This window comes from Haematobia irritans, chromosome 1, assembly GCF_050003625.1.
Source record: "Haematobia irritans isolate KBUSLIRL chromosome 1, ASM5000362v1, whole genome shotgun sequence".
Lineage (NCBI taxonomy): Eukaryota > Metazoa > Arthropoda > Insecta > Diptera > Muscidae > Haematobia > Haematobia irritans.
The window spans coordinates 83,612,254-83,629,083 of record NC_134397.1 but is presented as its reverse complement, the minus strand read 5'-3'; the positions used below and the strand labels follow the sequence as shown (position 1 = coordinate 83,629,083).

General features: G+C 36.6%; 1 protein-coding gene across 4 annotated transcripts; it reads left to right on the top strand.

Annotated features, from left to right (window-relative positions):
* The first annotated feature begins 865 nt into the window (after positions 1-865).
* LOC142221303 (uncharacterized) lies at positions 866-11,410 on the top strand. 4 transcript variants are annotated; one of them, XM_075290980.1, is made up of 3 exons: positions 1,518-1,872; positions 2,391-3,047; positions 10,560-11,410. In XM_075290980.1, the coding sequence occupies exon 3, from the start codon at positions 10,636-10,638 to the stop codon at positions 11,053-11,055; it is 420 nt and encodes a 139-aa protein (XP_075147095.1). In that variant the 5' UTR covers positions 1,518-1,872; positions 2,391-3,047; positions 10,560-10,635; the 3' UTR covers positions 11,056-11,410. The 4 variants fall into 4 exon arrangements, with proteins under 4 accessions (XP_075147093.1, XP_075147095.1, XP_075147094.1 ...); XM_075290981.1 differs by lacking the exon at positions 1,518-1,872 and adding an exon at positions 2,005-2,158; XM_075290978.1 differs by lacking the exons at positions 1,518-1,872; positions 2,391-3,047 and adding an exon at positions 866-1,079.
* The last annotated feature ends 5,420 nt before the right edge of the window (positions 11,411-16,830 follow it).

Genomic DNA, 16,830 nt, shown 5'->3' with positions numbered 1-16,830 from the left:
ATAGCCCCCATATAAACCGATCTCCAGATTTGGCTTGCGGAGCCTAAAAGAGAAGCATATTTCATCCGATCCGGCTGAAATTTGGTACATGGTGTTGGTATATGGTCTATAACAATCATGCAAAAATTGGTCCACATCGGTCCATAATTACATATAGCCCCCATATAAACCGATCCCCAGATTTGGCTTGGGGAGCCTCAAAGAGAAGCAAATTTCATCCGATCCGGCTGAAATTTGGTACATGATGTTTGTATATGGTCTCTAACAACCATGCAAAAATTGATCCACATCGTTCCATAATTATATATAGACCCCATATAAACCGATCTCCAGATTTGGCTGGCGAAGCCTCAAAGAGGAGCAAATTGCATCCGATCCGGCTGAAATTTTGTATATGGTATTGGTATATGGTCTCTAACAACCGTGCAAAAATTGGTCCACATCGGTCCATAATTATATATGGCGCCCATATAAACCGATCCCCAGATTTGGGTTGTGGAGCCTCAAAGAGAAGCAAATTTCATCTGGTCCGCCTGAAATTTGGTACATGGTGTTGGTATATGGTCTCTAACAACCATGCAAAAGTTGGTCCACATCGGTTCATAATTATATATAGCCCCCATATAAACCGATCCCCAGATTTGGCTTGCGAAGTCTCCAAGAGAAGCAAATTTCATCCAATCCGGTTGTAATTTGGAACATGGTGTTAGTGTTTAATGTAGTTTGGAAAAAATATTGAATTTTGAATTATTGAATCGAAAACCTGAATGAATATTGAATTCCTATTGTAAAGATAAATTAAAATGAATTTCCCCTTTTTAGACTAGTCGTTAACATGTAATAGATTATAGTTTTCAGCTGTCATAATTTTAAGTAGCAACTCTGTTTTCTATTTGCTTTCCTCTTTCTTCTTTTCTGAATCTCTGAATTTACCTGTCAAATCTAGGCTAAGTTTCCGGCCTCTTTCTTCATCCAGCTGTCGACGACAAAGGATCTCTGCTCCCAATAAAAGATTTGTTATCTCATATAACCCGAACATTTCGTCTCTTTTCCTCTCATTCCGACATATTATTTCCCATGTAAGTATTCGTGGTAGTAGTGTGATCATGCGAAATGACCCATTAATCTAGGAACCTAAGTTCCATCAATCTGTGGATAATCCCGTGGAATTTTAGTTCCCCATTTTTCCCTTTGGTTTATCTAGTTGAAAACTTTAGTTTTCCTATCGAGCCTTAGCTCCAAGCTTATAAACCGTAACACAATATTCATGGTCCTTCGAACCGGATATGAACCAGTGACCTTCGAACCTACCTTGTTCAGAAATTGTGGTAAATACAGTCGCTCAATTAATAAAATTAAAAATCATAAAATCTAACAATTTGTAAAATTCCCATATACAAGTGTCGAAATTTATCGAGAACGTGTCTGGCAACACTATTCCATCATTAAATGTACCATAGGAAGTGTTCAGAAAGCGATTGCAAATTTGTAAAAGAGGGACAAAAAACGTCACACAATTTGCCATTTGTAAAGGTAGCCATTTTGCATAAATAGCAAACCCACACACCACATTTATTTCGAGGAAATATTTTTCGTAAAAGCTATTAAAAATTTTAAATAGCTATCAACACCTCGTTATATTATTGAAAGCTGGTGAAAACTACAAGAAAGAAGATTCGTTGGGAGACCAAAAACCATCGGCCACCACAAATCTAAAAAGACAAGCTGTTAGGAGACTAAAATCTGCCGTGCGAAGAAAAAAAAAGGAAAAACGCATAAAAATCTTTTGGAAGACGAACCAAGTGCCGCCCGCTAAAAGGGATACCAACAGCAGCAGCCTCCAGCGCTCGTCATTTTTTGGAGAAGTGACAGGTAAACAATATAACGAATATTTCCTTTTACCCAGTTTTTGGCTATACCATCTGCCCCATATTCGTCAAACGTTTTCTTTTCGTACACTGCCGCAACGACCAAAAACACAACAATACCATTGCTGAAGATAACTACCGTCCACATTTTCCCTCATCAAGGCAAAAACAGCCACGTCGGACAACCGCTAAACGGCAGAAACAACCGATTCGTTGGTCATTTTTTATGCTCATTTTTGCCAGATTTACCAAGGCGTATTAAGCAATAATTATATAGAAACCTGTCAACCGTAAGTTGTCTCAAACATATTTTATCCAACGTGCGTATACGTCCATAGGAGACCTTAGCAATTTCTTCCTATTGAGAGAAAAGTGCTCCATTCGTCACAACTGACGCATACAACAATCGAATTCAGTAAATGTGTGTTCTAATTCTACAACCATAAACATTTTATTTGTTGCCTTCTTCGATAACAACTCCAATTTATGCAGATTACATCACTAATGGAATTTGTTTTCTAGGTACTTAAAATAAACATCAACTAGACGGTCGGTCGTTTTTGTTTTTGTCCAACATATTTTGACCATCAAACCACAGTGGTCTCCATGCACAATTCGGTAACACAAAAAGCCGAACAAAATCATTCATAAATACATTTTGCAACAAACAAACGACAGCCCTTTGCTTACGTCACCGCCAAACCACCACCATTCCACACATACAACATTAGCCACCAAAGTCAACTCTCTTGGAACATTTACCATCATCAAAGTCGGTATATTATCTCTCTTTGGTGCACTACCTCAGTTTATTGCCTAGCCATATCATGACAACAAGACGGAAAGCCACCAATCTCTTTCTGTATTCAATATTCGATCAAACCCATTCCCAAACCCAGTTCTTACAACCGCATAGACAACGAAGAGAGAGAATCTTTTGGTCAACGTAGCAACACAAGGAAAGTTTTTATCTAGAGCAGTGCATCATACATCATCTCTACAACAAAACAACAAGTCTGTGGAGTTGTCGACCAACGAAGGAATTGCTTGTATACAGATAAATCTGCATTTCTGTTTGCCACAAATACAACAACAACAGCAATTGCGTGGACTTCTTTCTCAACAACAGCATAATCTAAATACCAACAACAACAGTTTGTAATCTCATTTGGAATTTCTGTAAGTCACCGTTTCCCACTTATAAGTAGTTTTGGTGCTTTTTCTTCGTTACGATCTACAACTTTTTATACCGTATTCTCGCTGGTCAATTGTTCATATCGTATACTCAGTGACCCCTGAAGTATACTCTTACTTTTTAACATCGTAAATCTAATTAATGAATCGCCTGAAAGTTAACACCATTTTTTGTCGATTATTACAAAACGTTTTTTCAATTGATCATAACGACAACACACATAGTAAATGAGCAACATTTACATAAGAGAAAATAATTTATTGTTTTGCATCAAAGCACTCAAGCAAAGTTGAAAAGTAAATATCATTATTGTCGGTTATTACAAAACATTCTCTCAATTGATCATAACGAAAGCACACAAAGTAAATGAGCAATATTTACAGGAGAAATAATTTATTGCATTTTCATAGTCTCAAGCAAAACTTAAAATCTTGGATTTGATTTTTTAAAGATATACTTGAATACTTAAAAAAAATATATATAAAAAAGAACAATTTCGTAGCTCATCAAACAATTACGTATATCACTAACATAATTAATATATTGCTCAATATTACTAATCCATATTACCATCACCAATATTCTCAATCATCAATATATAGTTCCATAATTCTATCGAATAAAAAATTTATATCGACAATCACAAACTCTTAAAACGTTGTTAAAGAAGAAGAAGAATAATAAATCAAAACGATTTATTGAAACACAATAAACACAATTTATTGAAACACAATAAACACAATTTATTGAAACACAAAATCGAATACTATGAAATTGAAATTGAATTTTACTATCGCATTTTAAACATCGGATCGAGGAAAAAAAATAAAGTTTTGAGGTTTCGCTACAAGAAACCGAAGTTGTACACACTTGAAACAGATGTTTTTGGGGTTCGCTACTAGAACCCACGGGTCATGCAGACTACTTTGAAGAATTGAAAAGATTTTATATCAAAAGTGAAAAGAGATTTATACGAATTCCAGACTTATAAACCCAGTTTTCCCAAGACGAAATATTATTTGGGCGTATGCAAACGTCTTAATTATCTATTTGTGAATTTAAATTTATCGAAATAGAGTGGGTGTATCCATTCTCATTGGATTGAAAACCGTAAATATTTATTTTAAAATTAATTGTGCTCATTACCAATGGTTATTATTTGGTGAAACTTATAATATTTCACGAGTTCTGGTTGTACCGTACACTTAGATCTAAGGTCTGGTGTGCGAAGAAAATTTATTTATGCTTGTTTTTAAACCAAATTGCAAATCATACTCCAATGTTCTGTTTATCCCAATTTTGAATAAATTTCTGGTGACTTTGTAGAATACTCGAGAATTTCGAAACTTTTCATATTAAATGAATTTGTTTTTTTTTTTGGAACTTTTTGAATCTTAACGGATAAGATTTATAAGGTTATATCTCAGATACAATATCAATTTTTAAGATCACTGAAATTTTCAATATCTTTCTCACATTTCTGTTTTTGAAACCCTTCCCATCGAAGTCATATATGCTTTCTCGTGTTTTGCTGAGTGAACGACTAGTTAAAGACTACCCAATTGAACATTGCTCGCTATAAAAACCTGAAATCAGTCCTGGGGTCAGCACTCAAACTTGCTTGCTTGTGTCATGGCTTCAAATGGCTTGCAAAGGTTGACTCAGACTCAAAGGTCGGTACCAGTTGCCATTTTGGGTTGACCGCTCAAGTTAATGTCTCACTTCGGCAGTCTGCAACGAAATCAATCCTCGGAAACCTTGGTGCATTCTGATATTTCTATGCCGGTCATTATACACACGTTAATGTGTTTAAAGCAGAAGAAGAATTAAAACGAATTTAAATTGAATATTTCACACTAGAATTTTTTCTATCGCCGAATAAAAATTAAGCCCACACATTTTGTCGTAAAATTTTATTTTTAAAATTTTTGTAACCTTTCATCCTGAATTTGGACTCTCTTGATACACTCATTTTTGTCACTTTTTCACTTGCGTCTATTTGTCTCTCGAATTGCTCACATATAACTATCCGCCCATAATGGATAATTTACAAGGAGATTTTATTTTCTTTTCTGACGATCTAGTCATGTTCTGTCCGGACTTTGAAGATCGACCTGAGACAGATCACTCTGACTCTTCCTTAACGGTTGCATCTCAGGATTTACATGAAAGATGGGCAAATGTCCAAATGTCCTATAAAAAGATCTTCACCACTAAAGAAGAGAAATTCACTGATGAATTCATAACCGCTGCCAAGGATAAGTACAGAAGCTGTACTTTACGTTTTCACACGTGCAAGGCAAAAATGATGGATGCACAAAAGTCATTTGTAGCTCCTCCCAACCCATCTCAGTCGTCATTGCCACTCGATAATTCAGAATCATCATTTAGTTGTATTAAAGTTCCCCCTTGCGATACTGAGAATTTCCAAGGCAGTTATGAAGAGTGGCCTTCATTTCGCGATATGTTTACCGCAGTATATATCAATCACCCCAAATTAACTCCCGTTCAGAAACTTTACCATCTTCGGCTCAAGGTAAAGGGTCAGGCTGCTGGTATTGTGAGAAAATATCAGTTATGTGGAGAAAATTTTGATTTGGCTTGGGAAGCATTACGGTGCAGATATGAGAACAAAAGGATACTTGTGGATAATCAATTGAAAATTTTATTAAATTTGAAAATTATTTCTTCAGAAAGTAGTGAGGCGTTACAAAGGATTCAGACAACCATTAATGATTGTCTAGCCGCCCTTAAAACTCACAATATTTCCACTAAAGATTGGGACCCCATTTTAGTATACTTGTGTTCGAGTAAGTTACCTCACGAAACTTTGTCTCTGTGGGAGCAATCTCTCCATACTCATAAGGAGCTCCCAACTTGGTCCCAAATGGATAATTTTCTCTCCAATCGATACGAAATTGTTGAAAGACTTGACAGTATTCACGGTCCGAAATCTTCTCCCACTAAAAGATCCGCCGAAGTCAACTCTTTCAAAACTGAAGGCGTTGCGCATCTCAAGTGCAAGCTTTGTGACCTAAGCCACCCCCTAAAGGATTGTACTAAATTCAGAGATTTAAGCCCTCAATCTCGCAATCGATTTGTAAATGAAAACAATATATGTCTCAATTGTCTTTCTTATAGACATGTGCGAAAAGATTGTAAAAGCAAATTCGTGTGCCTTGAATGTAAAAGAAACCATCATACTCTTTTACACTTTCCTAAGGTTAGAGCTTCAGTCAATCCTAACGGATCGGAGTCTCATCCCCAATCGTCGACATCGAATTTCACAACAGCATCAGCTGGCCAAAATGAACAATCGTCGTTCCAAATTTTTGACTCGCCCGATAGTGCTACTGTTTTAGAGACTTCTGCCCACTTTTCCTCTCCTAATAGCTCTTCCTCTAGAGAAAACACTTTGTTACCCACAGCTATTGTTACCATCAGGCATAGAGGAGACACTTTTAAGGCTCGTGCCTTTCTCGATCAAGGATCAGAAAAAACTTTCATTTCTCGAAGTCTTCAACAAAGACTTTCTCTTCCTACTGAGAGCAAGAATTTTGAGATTCGCGGTGTTGGTGGTCAAGTTGTTGCCAATTCCAATCATATTTGTACCCTCTCACTATTTTCACAATCGCACGATATTAATATTGACACTCAAGCTATTGTCGTCCCCAAGATCACTAGACTTTTGCCTAATTTCTTCGTTCCCAAAGAGAAAATCAATGTTTCTGATGTGCAAGAATTAGATTTAGCAGACCCACAGTTTCATCGCCCGGGTCACGTGGATTTGCTCCTAGGTAGCAATATCCTTCCTCAAATACTTCTTCATGGAGTAAAGAATATTTGTGACTCACTTTTAGCTCAAGCGACTATATTTGGTTGGGTAATTAGCGGACCAATCAATATCCAATTCGTTTCCTCTTTTTCAATCCAAGTAACAGATGTCACTGAAGACCCTATTAGTAAACAGTTGCGATTGTTCTGGGAGCAAGAAGAAGTTCCAGAAGAGAAGACTCTATCTCCATCGGATGAATTCTGTGAATCGCTTTACACTAGAACTACTGTCCGAAACCAAGACGGTCGATACATTGTCCGTCTCCCCTTTAAGGAAGATTATCAATTCCGATCACCGCTTGGCCATTCTCGAACTCAGGCCTTTATTCAATATGCTCGAATGGAGCAATCCATTCAGAACAAACCCGAACTTTGTCAGACCTATCACAATGTCTTGAAGGAATATTTGGATCTTGATCAAATGAGACCCACGACTTCAAAAGAATCTTCTATTAATGGCTCTTTTGGATCATTTTACTTGCCTCATCATGCTGTACTCAAACCACAAAGTGTCAGTACAAAAGTTCGGGTTGTCTTTAACGCCTCAAAACGTACCACCTCTGGTACCTCACTTAACGATATACTCCATGTAGGTCCTACCCTTCAATCTGACCTCATGACTCTAATCCTCAGATGGCGAATCTTCAAGTATGTATTTAACGGCGACATCGAGAAGATGTATCGTCAAATATTAGTTCACGACGACGACACTCATTTCCAACGAATACTTTTCCGTCCTTCACCCACAAGTCCTATCAGAGATTATGCCCTAAGGACAGTGACTTTTGGAGTAAACTGTGCTCCGTATTTGGCTATAAGAACTTTAATCCAACTTGCTCGGGATTCAGAAGATTCTTATCCTCGTGCTGCGAAGATAATTAGGAATGATATGTATGTGGATGATGTCCTTTCTGGAGCTCATGATCCAGAATCTGCAATAGATTCCTTGTCCCAACTACTTGAAATGTTAAGCTCCGCTGGCTTTCAACTCAAGAAAATTACTTCGAATAATTCGGAAATTCTCAATTCTGTCTCCGAAGATAAAGTCTTAGATTCAAAATTTTTAAAATTCTATGAAACAAGTGGAATGAAGACTTTAGGCTTACAATGGAACGCACTTGAAGATGGATTTTCTTATAAGATTGATCCCCCGAAGATCACGCAATCGATAACGAAACGACAGATTCTATCTGCAGTGTCCAAATTATTTGACCCGGCTGGTTGGATCTCCCCTATTGTCATTCAAGCCAAAATTCTATTGCAACATTTGTGGCTAGAAGGTACAGGATGGGATGAGAATGTGAAACCGAATACACTTATAAGATGGAATCAATTCATAGAGTATCTTCATTATACGTCTCAAATAAAAATACCTCGATGGGTACATTTCTCCCCCAAATACAAAACTCAGCTACACGGATTTTGTGATGCTTCTGAGAAGGCATACTGCGCTGTACTTTACATTCGAGTAGACACAGGAGAGTCAGTACTGAGTAATCTCTTGGTGTCTAAGACCAAAGTAGCACCCATTGATCCACTCAGCTTGCCTCGCTTGGAACTTTGTGGTGCAGTCCTCCTTTCTCAGCTGATTAAACATGTTCTCAAAGACATTTCCCTTGATAACTATGAATTATTTCTTTGGTGCGATTCCTCTATTGCTTTGGGTTGGTTAGGAAAGCCTCCACATACGTGGAAAACCTTTGTAGCCAATCGTATAGCTAAAATAATACGAAATGTAGGAAACTGCTCGTGGCGTCACATTCGTTCCAACGAAAACCCGGCAGATCTTGGATCGCGTGGTTGCTCTCCAATGGAACTCATGAATAACTCACTTTGGTGGCACGGTCCTGAGTGGCTTATTGAGCCTCCCGAAAATTGGCCTAAATCTGTTGTCTCCATTGAGAATCCCCCAGAAATTCGAAAAATTGAAACTTTTCACTTAAGTGACAACGACGAAGATATTTTGGACAGGTTTTCATGCTGGGCTCGCGCTTTACGAGTTATTTCTTATGTACTTCGTTTTTCCAAAACATCACGACGACAAGTAGTCTCCACCTCGTTATCGATCACTCATCAGGAATTTAAAGAAACTAGAAACTTGCTGATTCGTCTCACACAGAAAAAATACTATTCCCAAGAATATGTTAATCTGATCATATCGAAACAAGTCAATCGCAAAAGTTCACTTTACACAATGAATCCATATATTGATCCCAGCGGTATTATACGAGTAAATGGACGAATCGCTAATTCAAATTTAAGATTTAGTGAACGTCACCCCATAATCATCCCAGTTAAATCCCAATATTGCAAATTATTCATCTCTTATCTACACACGACTCTATTACATGCAGAAAACAATTTATTGATGCGTTCTGTACGAGAGGAATATTATGTTTCCAGATTGAGATCAGCGATTAAGAAGTGTATACGTTCTTGCAAAATTTGTACGATTTATAAACAAAAACTGCAATCTCAACAAATGAGCGCTCTCCCCATAGAGCGAAGCTCTTTTTCACCTCCTTTCTCTGTAACGGGTTTAGACTTTGCCGGTCCATTTTCTATAAAGACGTCTAATCTCAGACAGGCTATTTATCAAAAAGGTTATGTATGTGTTTTCGTATGTTTTAGCACTAAAGCCATACATTTGGAATTATGTTCCAGCCTCTCCTCGGAATCTTTCCTCGCAGCTTTCACTCGATTTGCAGCAAGACGAGGACTTCCCTCGAAAATTATGTCTGATAACGGAACGAATTTTGTCGGCGCTGAAAGAAAACTACGTTACGAATTCAAAGAATTTCTGAATACAGCATCTCGTGATATTGCCGAAAAATATGAAATTCATGGGTTTGCATGGTCTTTTATACCCCCAAATGCCCCTCATATGGGAGGAATATGGGAAGCCGGCGTGAAATCTTTCAAAATCCACTTCCGTAAAGTTTCTCAAAGTCATAAGTACACTTTTGAAGAATTTACAACTTTACTTGCACGAATTGAAGCAGTACTCAATTCTCGTCCACTGTCTCCCATGACTGACGATCCATTTGAAATTCTTGCCTTGACACCCGGTCATTTTCTTCGAGGTGCTCCCTTAGTTGCAGCTCCAGAAACTGTGCCAGATAATTTATCATATGCTGATCGTTGGGATAAATTAAAGTCACAACAGCACGAATTTGCTCGTCGTTGGAAAGATGAGTATTTAAAGGAGTTACAACAGCGATACAAATGGCAGTATCCAAAGGAAAATCTCAAAATTCACCAACTCGTCGTTATTAAAGATGATCAACTACCACCCTGCGAGTGGAAACTTGGCCGTATTAAAGCGGTACATCAAGGTCGTGATGGTCTTGTCCGTATTGTTGACATTCGCACAAATAATGGCCTTATCACTCGAGATATCACCAAATTATGTCCTCTTCCATACGAATCTCAGTCAAATTCTCAAACAAACCCTATCTCAAAATAATTGTCGCAACCTTTTGTTTCCTTTATCTTCGTTGGTATTCTCTTTGCTCTATTTTCTCCCTTTCTTCACTTCTCAAAAATCAATAAATAAAATAAGTTCCTCTCTCAGCGTCATGATTTGTATCTGTATATTGATACATTTCTTCCAATAACACAAATTGTACGAATATTTAAAATGTTTCAATTTATTTCCACAGGGCACCAAGCAACATTCGCCAGTGTCTCGTCTGTGACGACATCCACTCCTTACGTTTTTGTAAGAAATTTTTAAACATGGACGTGGGTCGTCGACGTACAGAAGCTAGGAGGCTAGGTTATTGCTTTAATTGTCTAGCGAGGTCTCATAAAACATACGAATGCATCTCCGAGAGTGCCTGCCGTCATTGTGGAGAGGAACACCATACCCTTCTACACATTGCCCCCCTTGTACGAGTGACATATGATGAGATTAAACGTGGTAGTGTACCCTCAGATGTCCGCCATCTTCTAACTAGCCGTCGTGCTCAGGAACACCAATTACAAGAAGCAATTGATCGCCAACGTATACGAGATAAAGCGAACGAGATTCGAGAGAGATCGAGACGCCTCAACACCCACGCCACCAGAAGAGACAGAGGGCTTTCACCGCGCCGACTTATCTTAAAAAAAGCCATGGAAGCCCTCCGCCAGCTAGAAGAGGCTCTGGACCATTAAATTGGCCTCCTTGGCCAAGGCCGGGAGGATGTTTAATGTAGTTTGGAAAAAATATTGAATTTTGAATTATTGAATCGAAAACCTGAATGAATATTGAATTCCTATTGTAAAGATAAATTAAAATGAATTTCCCCTTTTTAGACTAGTCGTTAACATGTAATAGATTATAGTTTTAAGCTGTCATAATTTTAAGTAGCAACTCTGTTTTCTATTTGCTTTCCTCTTTCTTCTTTTCTGAATCTCTGAATTTACCTGTCAAATCTAGGCTAAGTTTCCGGCCTCTTTCTTCATCCAGCTGTCGACGACAAAGGATCTCTGCTCCCAATAAAAGATTTGTTATCTCATATAACCCGAACATTTCGTCTCTTTTCCTCTCATTCCGACATATTATTTCCCATGTAAGTATTCGTGGTAGTAGTGTGATCATGCGAAATGACCCATTAATCTAGGAACCTAAGTTCCATCAATCTGTGGATAATCCCGTGGAATTTTAGTTCCCCATTTTTCCCTTTGGTTTATCTAGTTGAAAACCTTAGTTTTCCTATCGAGCCTTAGCTCCAAGCTTATAAACCGTAACACAATATTCAGTTAGTATATGATCTTTAACAACCGTCTCAGAATTGGTCCATATTGGTCCATAATTATATATAGCCCCCATATAAAACATTCTCCAGATTTGACCTCCGGAGCCTCTTGGAGGAGCAAAATTCATCCGATCCGGTTCAAATTAGGCACGTGGTGTTAGTATATGGTCGCTAACAACCATACCAAAATTGGTCCAATCACACAAAAATTGGTCCATATCGGTTCATAATCATGGTTGCCACTAGAGCCAAAAATAATCTACCAAAATTTTATTTCTATAGAAAATTTTGTCAAGATTTTATTTCTATAGAAAATTTTGTCAAAATTTTATTTCTAGAGAAAATTTTGTTAACATTTGATTCGGTTCATAATAAAATTTTCATCATTGTCAAAATTTTATTTCTATAGAAAATTTTGTCAAAATTGTATTTCTATAGAAAATGTTGTTCAAATTTTATTCGGTTCATAATCATGGTTGCCACTCGAGCCAAAAATAATCTACCAAGATTTTATTTCTATAGAAAATTTTGTCAAAAGTTTATTTCTATAGAAAATTTTGTTAAAATTTTATTTCTGTAGAAATTTTTGTCAAAATTTTCTTTCTATAGAAAATTTTGTCAACATTTTTATTTCTATAGAAAATTTTGTGAAAATTTTATTTCTATAGAAAATTTTGTTAAAATTTTATTTCTGTAGAAAAATTTGTCAAAATTTTATGTCTACTTTGTCAAAATGAATTATATACGTATTGGATCGATCTTTTTTGATTTAATTACATACAATGTTAGGAGGGTTTAAGATACCTTGCCATCGGCAAGCGTTACCGCAACTTAAGTAATTCGATTGTGGATGGTAGTGTTTAGATGAAGTTTCTAAGCAATCCATGATGGAGGGTACATAAGCTTCGGCCTGGCCGAACTTACGGCCGTATATACTTGTTATGTGATTGAATCATTAAATCGGTTTTTATAGGTATTTTAAAAAGTTTAGTGCGATTCTGCGTGATGAGGTCCATTGGGACCTACCACTAATTGCATCAGTGGTTTTAGCGCAGTTTAAAAAGTTGCATAAAGATAATGCGATTTTTATATTTGGAACAATTAATAACAATAACATCCTTTCAGAAAATTCCGTTATTTAGAAGAACTTGTCATTTTTGAAGTTTCCATTGGTTTCATTGCTTCATAGTACATAATTTTATGTGTTCCGGGGATATATCCACTATAGCGAAACTACAAGTGGAAAAAAAGTTATTTGAACTACATAGAAATCATGGTCTAAGTTTTTATATTTCTATACATATTCCAGACCCATAGGCTCCTGGAATTTGGTAAAATGTTCCTCAATTTTGACCAAGTTTGAAGCAACTACTGCACATAATACTGCGAACAAAACGAACGTCACTACAAAAAATCGTTTTGTTTTTCCTTCAAAAATCCAGTTTGTTCAGAACATTCAACTTCTAAAACAATATATTGTTGCTTGGTACGTATAAGGATACTTATAGGTACCACGCCTTTGACAAACATCAGGGCCTCTAGAATACTAATAAAAAATTTAAACATTATCTGTATTCTATTAAAAATTAAAAAAAAAACTCTATATTTACTAACGAATATCTATATATGCAATTTGTGAGTCATAGAAGACTCCACCCATAGTAAAAAATCGAAAAATATCGTAGGGATAACCTCTCTACCAGTCGTTTTTTATTATAGGTCCCACGGGACCTTATCACGCTGGTATCGCATCCGGTGTTATCACATACACAAGGGTTAAAACATGTGATGAATTTCGATGAAACCTCAGATGAATGTTCTGCAAGACAATCTACGGTTACTACTGAAACCTCGTTTACTTGAGATAAATATACTAATATTTTGTATATTGTGGCACACATCGAGTACCATTCGTATTTTGTGAAAAATATTTCACTATTTTTAATGCAATAGGAACGAGACTTTTGAGCACCATTTTCAAATTCCGAGGAGAAAGAAAGTAAGACTGTATGTAAATGTTTTAAAATGCCATATTAATACCAGTAATAAATGCTAAAAGGTATGTGGGAGAAAATGCGCTTCTCGTTGTGTTTTCATCGCTTTTTCCGCTGTTATTTGATTTCAACTTTTCGACATGAAGACCAGCGTTTTATCCGGAACTTTTCCATTCCTGGGAAAGCGGTAACTTTTTCAAATTTCCCGGGATCCCGATCAAAAGGAAACTTGTTTCGATGTACAACTAACAATGCATGTTGGTCTGGACAACTAACAATGCATGTTGGGTAAGTGCAGCAAATGTGGTATACCCATTTATTTTTCGATAGCTAGTGTTAGCCATCCACGCAACTATGAGCGACAAATAAGAAACCCATAATTTAAGATATATTTGCGAATTTATTAAAAACTCATTAAGCACGAATTCATAAAATGTTCAGGTAATGTGGTAACAGGTTGGCTGATAAGTCCCCGGTCTGACACATAGATGGCGTCGCTAATATTAAATGCATATTATTTTTATATAGTACCAACCTTCAAATGAAGGTTGTCAAAATTTGACGTCTGTAAGTCAATTAGTTTGTGAGATAGAGCGTCTTTTGTGAAGCAACTTTTGTTATTGTGAAAAAAATGGAAAAAAAGGAATTTGGTGTTTTGATAAAATACTGAAGGGAAAAAATACGGTAGAAGCACAAACTTGGCTTGATAATGAGTTTCCGGACTCTGCCCCAGGGAAATCAACAATAATTGATTGGTATGCAAAATTCAAGCGTGGTGAAATGAGCACGGAGGACGGTGAACGCAGTGGACGCCCGAAAGAGGTGGTTACCGACGAAAACATCAAAAAAATCCACAAAATGATTTTGAATGACCGTAATATGAAGTTGATCGAGATAGCAGAGGCCTTAAAGATATCAAAGGAACGTGTTGGTCATATCATTCATCAATATTTGGATATGCAAAATGGGTGCCGCGAGAGCTCACATTTGACCAAAAACAACAACGTGTTGATGATTCTGAGCGGTGTTTGCAGCTGTTAACTCGTAATACACCCGAGTTTTTCCGTCGATATGTGACAATGGATGAAGAGGTTTCAAAACCAAATCTCGGGATCGGTTTATAAGGGGGCTATATATGATTATAGACTGATATGGACCACTTTTGGCATGGTTGTTAAATACCATATAGTAGAACAACGTACCAAATTTCAACCAGATCGGATGAATTTTGCTTCTCCAAAAGGCACCGGAGGTTAAATCTAGGGATCGGTTTATATGGGGGCTATATATAATTATGGACTGATATGAACCAATTCCTGCATGGTTGTTGGATACTATATACTAACATCACGTACCAAATTTCAACCGAATCGGATGAATTTTGCTCTTCCAAGGGGCTCCGGAGGTCAAATATGGGGATCGGTTTATATCCATATATAATTATGGACCGATTTCGACCAATTTTTGCATGGTCATTAGAGACTATAAACTAACACCATGTACCAAATTTCAGCCTTATCGGATGAAACTTGCTTCTCTTAGAGGCTCCGCAAGCCAAATTGGGGGATCGGTTTATATGGGGGCTATATATAATTATTGACCGATGTGGACCTATTTATATATATATAATTATGGACCGATTTCGACCAATTTTTGCATGGTCATTAGAGACCATAAACTAACACCGCAAGCCAAATTGGGGGATCGGTTTATATGGGGGCTATATAATTATTGACCGATGTGGACCTATTTTTATATATATATAATTATGGACCGATTTAGACCAATTTTTGCATGGTCATTAGAGACCATAAACTAACACCATGTACCAAATTTCAGCCTTATCGGATGAAACTTGCTTCTCTTAGAGGTTCCGCAAGCCAAATTGGGGGATCGGTTTATATGGGGGCTATATATAATTATTGACCGATGTGGACCAATTTTTATATAGTTGTTAGAGACCTTATACTAACACCATGTACCAAATTTCAGCCGGATCGGATGAAATGTGCTTCTCTTAGAGGGTCTGCAAGCCAAATTTGGGGGTCCGTTTATATGGGGGCTATACGTAAAAGTGGACCGATAAGGCCCATTTGCAACACGATCCGACCTACATCAATAACAACTACACTGTTAGAAAATTATTTTTTTAATATGTTCCGATATAAACAAAATGTGTTTCGGACACAATTTTTAAACACAATATATTTAAGTGCAAACATGTAATGTTTCCAAACTAGCACTAAATGTTTGGGACACATATGTTAATATGTTAGAATATATTATGCTTGGGGCATGCATGTTTCATAAAAATTATATGTGTGAATGCAAACATATATAAATTTACAAATTTCGAGTAAACATATATATGTTGCGATATTTTATTCAGAGAGCGACAGAGAGTGTATAGAGAAAGAAATAGAGATGAAACCGGGAGGGTTTACGAAAGATATCAACATAATACAGCGAGAGAATCAAAAGAGAGCAATTTTTGTGAAACCGCTTGTATGTTGTTTTGAAAAACTGTTTTATGATAAGGCCAAAAATTTTATATGCTGAAGTCTAAATATTATTTAATTTGAATATTAGAATGAGTATTCGGAATAAAGAGAATATAGATTCGGAACCAAGAGAATAGACATTTGAAAAAAAAAAAACAGTGTGTGTTTTCGCCTTGAGAGCAACATTTTACGTATGTGTGGACATGTGTTTTGTTTATCATTTTGGCATTATGGGTACACCATTTTTCTTGGTTCGTTAAAAGAAACCGGAACGTACGAGGAGTAAGTCAAAATATTCAGGCAAAGGAAATTAAAATGGTGGAAAATATACACAAAATACGAAGGGATCATCATAAAAATAACGAAGGTGCACTATACTCTTCTTAGAGTTGGGACAGTAAAATGAAAAAAAGGAGGAAATATTGAAAAATTATACAGTAAAATGTATAAAAACAAAGTTTAGTTCCTCTTTATTAATAAGTAGTCCAAGAGGAGTTGACGGACACCTTCAAATATAAAAGCGGGCATTAAGTTAAAGTTTTGCTTTAAAATGAATTATTAAAGAAAAGTAATATGCAAAACATGGTCATTTTAGAGCGATAATGCCAACTTAATACCGGCCTTAAAGGTAAAAATGAAATTAAGTACAACACACGATAAGTTTTAAATGCATTTAGAATGGTGTTAAATGCTAGA